The sequence below is a fragment of the Abramis brama genome (assembly GCF_963993115.1).
Source record: "Abramis brama genome assembly, chromosome: 11".
Classification (NCBI taxonomy): domain Eukaryota; kingdom Metazoa; phylum Chordata; class Actinopteri; order Cypriniformes; family Leuciscidae; genus Abramis; species Abramis brama.
The window spans coordinates 17,430,968-17,444,176 of NC_139973.1; the positions used below are offsets into that span (position 1 = coordinate 17,430,968).

Consider the following 13,209-nt stretch of genomic DNA (forward strand, 5'->3'; position numbering starts at 1 on the left):
TATTGGCATGACAAATCAGTACATTTTGTATTGCCAAAGCATTAAAACAACACAGAAAATGATTTAGAACATCTGAACCTTTAGCAAGTAGCCCTCTTTGTCCTCAGTTTAAATGATACGCTATCACCCTTTATTGTCATGTAGTCCACAAATTAAAATAATTTAAAGATGAAAAATGATTAAGTGACAACAGGCTCCATCTGTGATTGTGAGTATGCGCGTATGTGTACTTTAGCCATTATGAAGAGTGACTTTATCAGTACGGCAGGTCAGAAGTGTGCAGGGGACTAAATGGGTCTTCTCAATGGAAGGAATGTATCAATGATAAGGATGGACTCGGCTGTGTGGACAAACTGATGCTGTGAACAACCCAAGCTTTCACAGAAGAGTATGTGATGAGTAATTTTGGTTGCCTGGCAACCCTCTACAGAGGTGCTGGCTTTTCATTTATCTCTGTCAGATGATGTTCCAGCAGAGAGAGAGAGAGAGAGAAAGAGAGAGAGAGAGAGAGAGAGAGAGAAAGAGAGAGAGAGTGTATTATGAATGTCAGGGGGTGTTTAAAGCTTCGCTCTTTAATTAAATAAATGCAACCACCTGTAAGATTATTACAGAGACTAGTAAGATTCAAATTGAGCCAGTGTGTATTTACATCAAAATGCAAATAGCCAACCGTCCACTACTACCTTATATTTGTAGCCTACCTTTGATAAATAGCATTTACCTTCTACACTTTTAAGTTTAACTTCAGTAGTTGTGCCGTCTGCATAAGGGGCTTAAATGACAGAGAGATAAAGAAAACAACAAATGTTAGTGAATATAAATTGATTCCTCATTTGGTTAGTCAAGAAATTATGTAGGTCAGCTCACATTGAATAACTGGTACGATATTGTTCATGATTAAATCCAAATTATAGTGTTTCTTAAAGTATATCATATATTTCCTCCAAATATTTCTAATGCACTATGTTTAGAGTGCTAAGAATTTAGTACGACACAATAAATGTCTACTGGTGACATTCGTATGTAAAACGCAGAATGTTTGGTGAAATTATTTTCTGGTGAACAGCGCCATCTGCTGGTTTCGTGACTGTCCTACACGTGAAGTGCTCGGGTGCTGCTTCCGCCATTACAAACGCAACATCCGGTTGTGCAGCAGCCATTTTGTCTGTTCAGGCAAGTCCACCCCACACGGTCAAGAACTGACGTTCCCCCTTGGAAAATATTTCCGAAATATCACAGCCGATACTTTTCTGTGTTATATATGGAAGTGGAAACGGGCTGAAAAAATACATTATTGAATTCTACGCTCGAGAATACCTCTCGTAGGCTGATGTGTCTTGTTTTTGTTGAGTGAGCGTCATTAATCGGGGTTATGTCGAGCGAGGAGAGTTATTTAGCCATCCAGCGCTACTTGACCGATGAACGGGAGCCTTACGCACCGGGCACGCACGGCAACACCAAGAGAAAGATCCGAAAAGCAGCTGCTTGTTACATAGTGCGCAATGGGATTCTTTATTACCAGAGGCGGCAGAAAGGTCTGGATGAATTCACGGAGCTGGAAGTGGTGCTGCAGGCCGAGCGGCGGAAGGAACTCATCACGGAGGCGCACATCACGTCCGGAGGGGAACACCTCAACCAGCAGCAGACATGGGAGATCATCTCCCAGAAATACTGGTGGAGAGGTACACACTAATCACAACTTTAATGACGGCAAAGCTTTCCAGCTCTGTGATGCAGTGTGACAGCTGGTACCGCTGAAATGTTTCTTGTCAGTATGACAACAAAGGAAGATACAACTGGATACAGTGGGTAGTGTGAATATATATATATATATATATATATATATATATATATATATATATATATATATATATATATATATATATATATATATATTCTCCATGCACAGCCTGGTTAGGTGCAGGTATTGCAGGAACGAACTTGAATGACAATAATAAGAACACTGTTATTCTTATTCACTCTTGTTCTTATTATTGTCATATATATATGGCAGTTAATGACATAGAGCACCATGAAATATCAATAAAATTGATAATTCTCTTTTATTTTTTAATATTGCAATATTTATTATAATGGATTAATTCGTGCACATGTTTTTTTTTTTTTTTTTTTTTTAATTCATGTGTCCACGTAATCATTATTAATTAACTTTTCCCACTTGCGATGACGTCTCTTCTTTGATGGCGTGTTTACTGGCGCGAGGGCGGGACAAACTGTCACTCGCATGACATCACAGCAATAGTAGGCTAAAACACAATGATCCAACAATCCAAACAGTTCCCAATAAACAAAATCAACTCCCACCCTACGTATTTTCTTGTTTTTTCCGTCTCTTCTTAATGTTACTTTAGTCACTTTTTTATGTTGTTGTTGTAAATAAGGTTTTATACATTTGTACATATTGTTCAAGCAGCAGTTTCACTTAGATGTGTATCATAATAGGAAAGAAAATTATATTGCAACTTCCGTTTCATGCCAACTTTAAGAATCCCCGTATATTTAGATATTAATAAGACAGTGAGATAGACAGATGCTTTATTAATCCCATGGCAAAAATAGATGTAATTTATTGATTTTTCTAGACAAAGTCTTTTATTATATGTAGCCTAAACCTAGTCTTCTTAACACAGGTGTACTGAAGCAAGTGAAGGATTGCATCAAAGAGTGCAGTCACTGCCAGAGCAAGCAGGAGAAGGGGAGAGGCAATGCTGAAGATGCCACAAAACAAGCTGTCCGACAAGTTAGGCGAAAGACCTCTGCCTGTGCCAGCGAGGAAGAGGATGATGAGGCAAATGATGATTTGGATGAGGAACAGACCAGTTCAGTTGATAAACACGAACTGGTGTTTGTAAGTACAGAATGCCGTTTGTGTCACTGAATACAAAATTTACCCCATGAAATTTAGAATTTAATTGAAAATATTCCATGGGCAATAGTTTATTTATATATAAAGACAGAACATAGAAATCACTGTCAATTATATAAATAAATATATTATTATTTTATTCTTCAATTTAAAACTTATATTAATACAACTATTGTATATTTATATTGTATATTATTTATAAATATATTTAATATTTTGTAGATAAGTTGATGGATATATTCTTTCATTCATGGTTATAGGTGGACAGTAAGGGAGTTGTCAAGCAGTTCTTACCAAAGCATGGGCAGACGATGCTGGACAGGTTGAACCAGCAGCGACAGAGAAATGAGTTTTGTGATATCACCCTGATCATTGAGGGCGAGGAGCATCGGGCACATAAAGCTGTACTGGCCTCCTGCAGTGATTATTTCTACGAGCTCTTTGTGGAAAAGGGTGCTGTGACCAGTCATGAAGCTGTCGTTGACCTCTCTGGTGGGTAGAATGCAGGATGCTTTTGATTGAAATTATGAAACATGAACAATTTATTGAGAAATTATGTTGAAGATGTATTTAAATATAATCTCTGTTCCAAACCCTAGTGGGCTGTCGGCTGTGTCACAGTCCTGTCTCCATAGACAGCATCCAAACCAAAATGTGACCTCAAAAGGGACTGATCTGAAATACTATTTATGAGTAGTAACTCCTTTAGCACTTTTCTTTTAATATTTTTTTAATATAAATATATTGCACATACAAATATTGGGTGAGACGGTGTACTACTGTTCATTTGAACACTTTTTATTATTTATATGATTTTAGTTTATCAAATACTAATACTTTTTAGTAATTTCTAAAATATAATTATTTTTTTTAGCTCCATCCACCATCTTGGCATAAACTTATTACTGAGCAAATTGCAATGCATTCAGGAGCTCCCATGTCTTAACCTGTCTAGTTTACGGTCAAAACAAATAAATTATTTGACTGAACTGTTAAACAAATACAGTCATATGCATTCATATCATTTAAATAAGTTATTTTAATACCTAATTTTTTTTTAATTCCTTAAGCCTCACAGATTATAGCAAATCCAGCTGTTAAATCCTCTGTTGAATCCAGATGAAATACGACTTCCTTTTTATTATTTATTCATTATTTTTAACCATTTCTTTATTTGTGAAAAATACTGTTATGATGATTATAGAATTAAGAAGTTGCTGTCTAAAGTAAAAATCTGTTTATTTTACAGGTTTTTTTGATCAAGTTCAAGTTTTTTTCCGTATAGATAGATCTTCAAATTATTTTTTTCTAAATTTAGAAAATATTATGTAAAATTAAATGCATTTCATTGCAGCATGTGTAATTTACTATACTTACATTAAATAGTATGATATATATATATATCGGCTTTATCATCCATCACCCACCTTGCTCTCTAAGATATTGTCATCGGCCATCAATAAATCTATATCAGTCAACCGCTAATGTCTAAAATGTTGCCTAGATAGGCAGCTTCCTAGCTAGTTTGTAATTTGTGTGAGAACATTAACCAGTTAAGGGTAGGTCTACAGTACACAATGGAACTTTTGGCCCTCTAGCGGTTAAAAAACAAAACTGCATGCATTTTTGCGGAAGAACATTGTTTTGTGCTTGTGCAAAGTGTGACTTTGCGGATGAATATGAGCCCTGTTCAAGAGCTACGAATGGCAATTTATCTGTTTAATGAATACCTTACTCACCTGTTGAGGAATAAAAACGCCATCTCCGCATCGCTTTTACAACATTTCAAATCCCTCAGTTCTCACCATCTTTGAAAAGCCAAGCCAGTGTTGATTCTCATTGTATAGCGATCTCTGTCATGTTCTCTTTTTGCCAGCACTCTCCTCTGTTCAAAATTGTTTTTGTTTTTTTTAAACGGGGGTTTAGTGTGCTCATGTCAACCTTTCTTGCTCATTGTGACAACTAACCTATGCCACTCCTACACCATACATGCGTCTCTATTACATACAACTTTTCTCTATTTACGGATATGACGAGACACACGGGCGGGTGACGCATGTATGCAATTTTCCACAAAACCATCCCAAGTTGGTAAAATATAAAACGCTTATAATAGGCTTACCATAGTGAATCAGAGTAAGACAAAAATACGTTTTGGAAGGAGGATTGATGGTGTATTGACTCATTATTTAAATTTTGAAATTTTAAACAAAAAAAAGTTACATAGTGTATCTTTAATTTGTTGATGTGTTATTTATATGCATATTATATGTATTCAAATCGTAATTGTTTCTTTTGTGTTGTTTTACCTACCAGGCTTCAGCAAGGCCAGTTTTCTGCCCTTACTGGATTTTGCCTACACCTCCAATTTGACATTTAACTTTTGTGTGATGGCAGAGGTAGCCACACTGGCACGGCACTTACTGATGGCTGAAGTGCTTCAGATCTGTGAATCTGTGCATAAGAAAGTAGAAGAACAGAAGCTGATGGTCTATCAGAGAGGAGACATCCACACTGTGGTGGCCAGCCCGCCTGCGCCCCCTCAGCCAATCACACCCACCACTTCCGAAACTTATGTGGTAACTATGCAGAGTGATGACACACCTGAAGCAGGACAGTCTCTGGCTGTAATCGCAAGTGAAATCGGGACGGCTGAATCGCTGGCCTTGCTTGCTGGTGCGACCATCGATGGCGAAACAATGACTGTAGTTACTCATAGTGGACAGGCTGGCTCAGCTGAGTCTCTCGCTATGGTGGCTCACAGTGGCCAGGCAGAGGAGGGTGAGACCATGACTTTGGTCACTCACTCCGGGCAAGCGGGTTCAGGTGAGTCCCTGGCTGTAGTACAGGCTTGTTGGTCTGTAGAGGAGCCACTGGTTGGTGACACTCCTGTTGCAGAGTGTATTCAAACGGGAGCCTATCTCATTAGTGTGGATCCTGGCAAAATGGACGCTTCTGAGATTGTGCATTTAGCTGCGGCAGCGCCGCCTGCTGTGCAGGATGAGCCCCAAGCTTCTGAGCCCACACGCCAACCTGAGCCGGCAGCAGCGCCACCACAGCCAGCCCCTGCACCGGTCAGGAGGAGGCCAGGAAGACCCCCTAAAGTGAAGCAGCCGGAACCACCACCACCTCTTCCTTCAGAGGAGGAGCCCACGGAGATGGAGGGGGTTGAGGATGGATCCGGTGCAGATGAAGAGAGAAAAGAAGAGGAATGCAAAGATCCCAACAAGAGATACCTCAGAAAACGATCCGTGAAAGAAGGAGGGTACATTCGTCTTCATATGGGACTTGAGACCGAGGAGGAAGAGAGAAGCAGCTCACCCCCTGCAAAGGTAGGCACTCCCATTCACTCGACGTGATTCATCTGTAAATGTGAAGATGGCCTTGTCCCAGATGATGCCCTTTTGGACTTGGCACATTTGTAAGGTCCACAAGACCCGCAGAGTGGCCCATCTGTCATGTTGTGGCTCAAAAGTGTGCCTACTATGTGGCCTTGATGCACCCTTTTGTGAAGCATGTATTTGTTTCTTGATATCATAATTTTCTAAAATGTTCATACAAGTAAAATGTTAGTACTTTTTACACCACAAATGTAAACCTTACTTAAAAATGGTATAAAGATTTTTCAAAATCACATAAAATCAGCATGAATACATTTAAAATGCAAGAGTGCAGCCAAAATGTTGGCAAATGCATTAAACTAGATTTGAAAAAAAAAAATCAGAGACACTATTATTGTCATTGACAGTCAATATGCTGTTATTGTTCAATGAGCCAACGATTGGATACACACAAAAAAATCAGCCTGATTGTCTTCATAGAATCTTACTGTGTCCCCAGACACCTCAGAGACTTGCCAGGAGAGGTCGACCGGTTCAGTCTGTGAAGAACAATCCTGATGAGATTTCAGAGTCAAACATAGAGGCTGTTCCTGATGCCGTAGCACCTTTAGCAGAGGAACTGGAGCCTGTTGTCGACCAGCTAGAGACACTGGAGGAGGAGGGCGCACTGCAGGGAGACCCAGGAGAAGTTGTGGAAGGTGAACATGCGTGTAATGAGTGTGGCATGGTGTTCCAGAGGCGGTACGCCCTCATCATGCACGCTCTGAAACATGAAAAAGCTCGCAGCTTCAAATGCAGTGTATGTATCCTTGGGCTAAATAAAAAGTACTTCTTGCCTGATCTTTATGCATTTTGGTTATTTTTCCTGACCTTTCTTTTGTCCTCACAGATTTGTAATAAGGAGTTCCAGTACGCAGCCTCACTCCGTGCACATTTGGCCCGTCACAAGCATCAGAAGACCCAGAGAGCCAGCATGACACGGGCCATGGCCACAGAAGATTCTCAGGGGCCCGAAGATCAGGCGAGGTACCGCACCAAACGGGAGTTTGTGTGCGACATCTGTGGCAAGACTCTGCCCAAGCTGTACTCCCTGCGCATTCACATGCTGAACCACACAGGGGTGAGGCCGCACACCTGCAAGGTTTGCGGGAAAAGCTTTGCCACCAAGCACAGCCTGAAGATGCACCGGGCGCTGCACGACTCCCTCAAGAGATTTCAGTGTACTGTCTGTGATAAGTCTTTTGTCACCAAAAGAAGCCTAGAGGAGCATACAAGCATTCACACAGGTACACACACATTTTGCTTGTGCCAGACTAAGACGAATACTTAAATATGCAGGCATTTAAACTGATATTATGTGATTAGTATTAAATTTTAGATTATATTATATTTTAAATATTAGATTAGTTATGATAAAAAAATGAAAGCATTTGAATTATAAAATAATTTTCCGATGTAATTATTGATAACTGCCTGTTTCACAGAAATAGTGTTTAAAGAATAATGTTTTAGTGGGAAAAAAATTGGTAATTTGGACTAATGTCATAGTTTCGATTGAAATACATAACATCCAGTCTGGCGGTAACATGGTCTAGCCACACAAGTTCAGATATCACATCCGAAAATTCTGCTTACACATATGATCTGAACACCACACATCCTGTACTACTCTTCATTGGATATGTATGACTTTTGGACTGTCATTTGTCAGAGATTGTGAAAGGGTGGTTTAAGGTCTATTAGGTATATATTCCATAAAATATTTTTGTAAAATGTTTTCTTATATTAAAATATATTTTTTTAAATATTTTTTATAAAAGTCTTAACTATCTAGATTCCAGCATAAACACTTTCATTTGCTCCAATTATTGGTCAGCATGGTTTTGAAAGTATGAATCGAACTAGTGGATTCAGTAGTCAACATTTGAAGATAATATCAAAAAATGTAATCAAAGTTGTCCTAAGACAAGAACGGGTGTTGTTCAAAATTCATGTATAACTCTGATGAAAGGTTTTGATCCAATTTTGACTACTGTACTTGAATTAGACCTAATTTTGACCCAAATTTTACATGATTAGTAAAAGGTAACAATTGGGTCGAATTGTTGTCTAAGCAAATATTTACGCTTTTAGTATTAATGTTGTCATTAACATTATGATAGTGCTAAATGAGCAGTTCATAATAGCAATTTTTTTGACAGGTGAATCAAAGTACTTATGCACAACCTGTGGAGCATCTTTTCACCGTGCGTCCGGACTGAGCAAACACCTCAAGAAACATCAACCCAAACCCGATGTCCGCTCATTCCACTGTACTCAGTGAGTGCCTTATCCCTCTAAGCATGCACACGACTGCTTTCTGTGATCCCACCGATTAAACTTTTATTCACGTATCTTCCCACATAATGGTTTGACACCTTTTGTTCCTTTATTATAGCTGTGATAAGAGTTTCTTTGAAGCGAAAGACCTGCAGCAGCACATGAATAAGCACTTAGGCCTAAAGCCCTTCCAGTGTCAGGTCTGTGGGAAATGTTACAGCTGGAAGAAAGACTGGTACTCGCACGTCAAATCGCACACTGTTGCAGAGCCTTTCAGGTGAGGGTGAAAAACAAAGTGTATTTTTTTGTGTGTTTGTGCTTATTGAAGAAAACTATTTAAAAAATGCTTAACAAATATCTCTAATGATCTAGTTTCTACACTGCAAAAGGGCCTGTTATGGAAATTATATTTCTCTATTATATGATATCTGAACTCGGTGGCTCAAGCACTTGTTAGAAGTAGATGGTGAACTATATTGTGTGTTCTGACCTTTTGGCAGGTGTAATGTGTGTGGGAAGGAGTTCTTTGAGAAGGCCCTGTTCAGACGGCATGTCAAGAAAGCCACTCATGGAAAGAAGGGCAGAGTGAAGCAGAACTTGGAGAGAGAGTGTGAACACTGTGGGAGGAAGTTCACACAGCTCAGAGAGTACCGCCGCCACATGAATAATCACCAGGGTTAGTGGAGAATCATACATAAACGCATGTAGAATGATAATAACTCATTTATATGCAAATTCAGGAACTGTTTCACCCAAAACAAAAATGTAAAAAGGAAAATGTAGTTTCACTACAATAACTCTGGCAACAATATGACTTTATCAATAGCTGCGTTTACATGGATCATTGTGATCAGATTATTAGCACAGTCAGAATAAAATAGTCACATGTAACCATGTCAATCGGAATGAATTGCCCAAATCCGATTCAAATTTAATTCGGATTGTAAGGGGTGGTTTAAACCTTTTCTAATCTGATTGAAACTGGAAAGTACTGCGCATGTGCAATGACGTAGAGATGGCGTGATGACGTATGACGGGAGGAACGTGCTGTTGCTGTTGTTGTCGTGTGTCATTCTAAAATTCTCCTTCCACTTATCGTCTGTGAAGTGGAGCAGGACAACATCTCACCAGTCCTTGTTTCAGACTCTCATCCACAGACGCCTTGTTTTGGGTGCGGGAAGGGGTGTTTTTACTGCATATGAGCAGCACGGCACAACGCTTCGTTGTTTTTCTTAGTTCCCCACAAATATACCATTTCATTTCTCCACTATTAGTAAAACTAATATGTTACACACAGTCACACACACATGCATACGTATATATTTGTGTGTGTGCAATGCATGCATAGCTAATTCAGTAAGATAAAAAAAAGGATTCTGCTTTAAAAACAAAAATGTATTTTTGTCAACAAAAAAACAATTTAATACTTTTTCCCCTGATTTCACAGACGAGGCTTAAGCCTATAGTCCCAGACTAAACTGCGTGTTTTAACTGAAAGCAACTTGCACTGACATATCTTAAAATCAGTGCCATTGTTTTATCTCAAGATGCACACACCAGTAATGTTTTCTTCTAAGGCACGTTTATAAAAGCTGCTAAAATGTCCTAAAGCCTAATCCTGGCTTAATCTAAGCCTTGTCTGTGAAACCAGGAGCCTATACCATGAAGCCGGTTTAGGTGATAGGCAGGTATGTTTCAATTTAGCTTGTGCCAACCCTAGGTTTTAGGAACCATGAAAGTGGCTCAGCTTTTAGCGGTGTTCATCGCCATAGTAACTTGCGCTCCACGGAAAAAATCAAATGCCGTTTAAACTTGTCTGACAATTTTTGATAAATAAAATTGTTGTAAAAAAAAACTTGCGCTCCACGGCTAACCTGTTCTGGACGGGTTATGTTCTGGGTTCGAGATCTCAAACCTAAACGGGACCAATCAACTGTGAGCAAAGTGACACACCTCTGACGAAATAAAGCCACTCCCCCAGTTTCTCTTGCTCCAAATTAAAGGTCGCTACATAATAAAAGATTTTTAAATACAAAATTGTCTGGCTTTTAGCGATAATTATTCATTATAATTATTTGATATGAATTATATATTATTTATATAATTATTACACCCCTAATCCATTACACAAGTAATTTTAGTTTAACAGTTATTATTAAACATGTATGAGCATGAACATATACCGATAATATGTAATATTAATAAGTTATAATTAATTATTAACAACTATATAAACTAACTTTACCACTTTCACTTGCACTGATATAGCAAGACATTTTCTTGTTGTGTAAATGCATTTATGAACTTCATATTCTTCAATCTCGTAATCTTTGGCAGATGAGAGAAAATCTTGCTGACTCTCTCGTGAGAATTAAATCGCAGTTTCTCTGTTTTAAGGCATGTGATTGGCTGTTCGCTACTGATGTCACATTTTCATGTGCACACCATGAACTCAGGATCGAAGCCTGAGTTGACAGAGAAAGTGTCATGGTACCAACAAATCTTGATTGAACTGGTTTGGTTTTGTCAACTTGAAACGAATCCTGTAACCCTGAGTTTGTTCAACTACCATCATGGTATAGGCCCGGCCTATATTTGCTTTGAAAAGATTTCTCTAATCTGCACATCTGCAATGTGGCTGTAGGTGGTGCTGCGAGTCATTCTTGTTGATATGTACAGCCTAATAGACATCCTACACATTTTCATGCTTGTATTTGGCAGTTTTACAGGCAACTGACATTTTGATTTAGGTGTCAGCCACTTGCAATGCATATAAATAGCTGAGTATAACAGATGTCATGCTGGTCTTTTTTTTTCAGGAGTGAAGCCCTTTGAGTGTCTGACCTGTGGCGTTGCATGGGCCGATGCTCGTTCGCTGAAGCGCCATGTTCGCACTCACACGGGCGAGCGCCCTTACGTTTGCCCGTTGTGCCAGGAGGCCCACATAGACGCCAGAACGCTGCGGAAGCACATAACCAAGTTCCATGGAGATCAGTTGCCTGGCAAGATCATGCTGGAGAAGGACACTCTGCAGTTCCACAACCAGGGCACGCAGGTGGAGCACGCCGTCAGCATCCTCAGCTCTGAGCTGCCCCCTGAACTCCAGCCTCCACAGCCTCCCGCCACAGAGGAGATAGAGACCGTGCTCATCACCGAAGAAACCGTGGAGGCCGTGCAGGCTGTGAGTGACGGCGCCGTGGCCACGTTGTCCGATCAGAGTATAATGCAGGTGGTGAACTACGTCCTGGCACAGCAAGCTTCAGTCAAGGTGGAAGATGCACCAGAGATCATCCAGACCATGGAAGTGGAGGTGGCCCATGTGGCAGAGGTGGAATGAGACACAAGTTCTCAGATCTGTCGACTGCATCATAGTGACTTGGCAGTAAAAGTAATATGAATAAGGGCAGGCTTATTCTTTTTTGTTGTCATATGCACCCTGTGTGATAATGTAAAAAGTGCTCATTTATTTTTGATGTAAAATGTAAATTAAAATAAGCTTAAAAGACTTGAGTTTGCTGACATCACCCTTCTTACAGCTGTGTGTGTGTGTGTGTGTGTGTGTGTGTGTGTGTGTGTGTGTGTGAGAATCAGTGCATGATGTGTATGTGTGAATATGCTTGATTTACATTATATGTAAGCTTCTGTATAACTACACTTGTACATAAACAGAATAATTTGCATTGTAATAGTCATAATCAAGCATACAACAAGCAGATAGATCCCAATATAAATGTTTGACTTTTTTTTTTGGAACTAGGTTACATTTTTCTCATTAGTAAGGCTGTTTTGTTTTTCTTTCTTTTTGATAATTTGTAAAGAATATATATAAGCTCTTAATAGTCTTAGAAAAAGGGCCATAGGCTCTTGTCTGTGAATGCGGTGCCTCTCGGTCTCAGCTGAGTACTATGTATAGCAGCAGAAATGACAACCAAATAAAAAACCCCCTGTCTGCAGGGATTCACCATGTGCTCTATTTCTTTTCTCTTTTTTCATTTTTTTCTCTGTCTTGAAGTGAAAATGAAAATGTGTGAAATCCATATGCACCACTACCAGCATCCCAAGATGTGTGAGATCTGCCCTTGTAAAAATTTACTATTATTAGAATTGTTAGAATATTGGTGTATGCTTCATAGAATGAGAATGAGATTAAATATATTGGTATAATAGTCATAGTTTCTAAATGTGTTTGGTTACCACTTTTCTTAACATGCAACATTGCATTAGAAGCTATAGTAATATTGCTTTAGCCAGGAGCTATTAAAATCTTTGTTACTCTTAATCTATTACAACTAACACAGTTGAGTGCTGGAAGATGATGATGAAGATGTATGAGATGATGTAAACAAATTTGTGTCAAATTAAGTAATTTATATAATCCTGTATTCATAATTTTAAATAATCTAAAATAAATATCTAAAAATATACCTTTCTTTTTATAAAAATACACAAGTTTTTATGTGTTAAGAGGTTGTGGTTGGTTACTACACTTGGTTCGCCAATGGCTTATGACTTCTATGGTTATAATTAAGCTTAGTTATTTGAATTTCTTTTTAAGTCTGTGACAACCCAGTGCAAACCCCAAGAGTAAATTCCCAAGAGTATTCTATTTAGTGTCACATCAGCTCGTGTTTATCCATTGCAAAATGTTTAGAAAAGCGAGAT

The 13,209-nt window shown here is 38.9% G+C and overlaps 1 protein-coding gene across 1 annotated transcript; it reads left to right on the forward strand.

Moving 5' to 3' along the window:
• Positions 1 to 1,147: 1,147 nt before the first annotated feature.
• Positions 1,148 to 12,520, forward strand: zbtb11 (zinc finger and BTB domain containing 11). Its single transcript, XM_084129506.1, has 10 exons — positions 1,148 to 1,682; positions 2,652 to 2,869; positions 3,148 to 3,379; positions 5,204 to 6,219; positions 6,728 to 7,027; positions 7,118 to 7,514; positions 8,430 to 8,547; positions 8,666 to 8,824; positions 9,048 to 9,223; positions 11,367 to 12,520. The coding sequence occupies exons 1-10, from the start codon at positions 1,373 to 1,375 to the stop codon at positions 11,882 to 11,884; spliced, it is 3,444 nt and encodes a 1,147-aa protein (XP_083985632.1). The 5' UTR covers positions 1,148 to 1,372; the 3' UTR covers positions 11,885 to 12,520.
• The last annotated feature ends 689 nt before the right edge of the window (positions 12,521 to 13,209 follow it).

Excerpts from the sequence above, each read along its gene's own strand:
- zbtb11 (XM_084129506.1), top strand. The coding sequence starts at position 1,373 with ATGTCGAGCGAGGAGAGTTATTTAGCCATCCAGCGCTACTTGACCGAT. Across the intron at positions 6,220-6,727 it reads GCAGCTCACCCCCTGCAAAG|ACACCTCAGAGACTTGCCAG; the intron begins GTAGGCACTCCC and ends CTGTGTCCCCAG. Across the intron at positions 9,224-11,366 it reads CCACATGAATAATCACCAGG|GAGTGAAGCCCTTTGAGTGT; the intron begins GTTAGTGGAGAA and ends TTTTTTTTTCAG.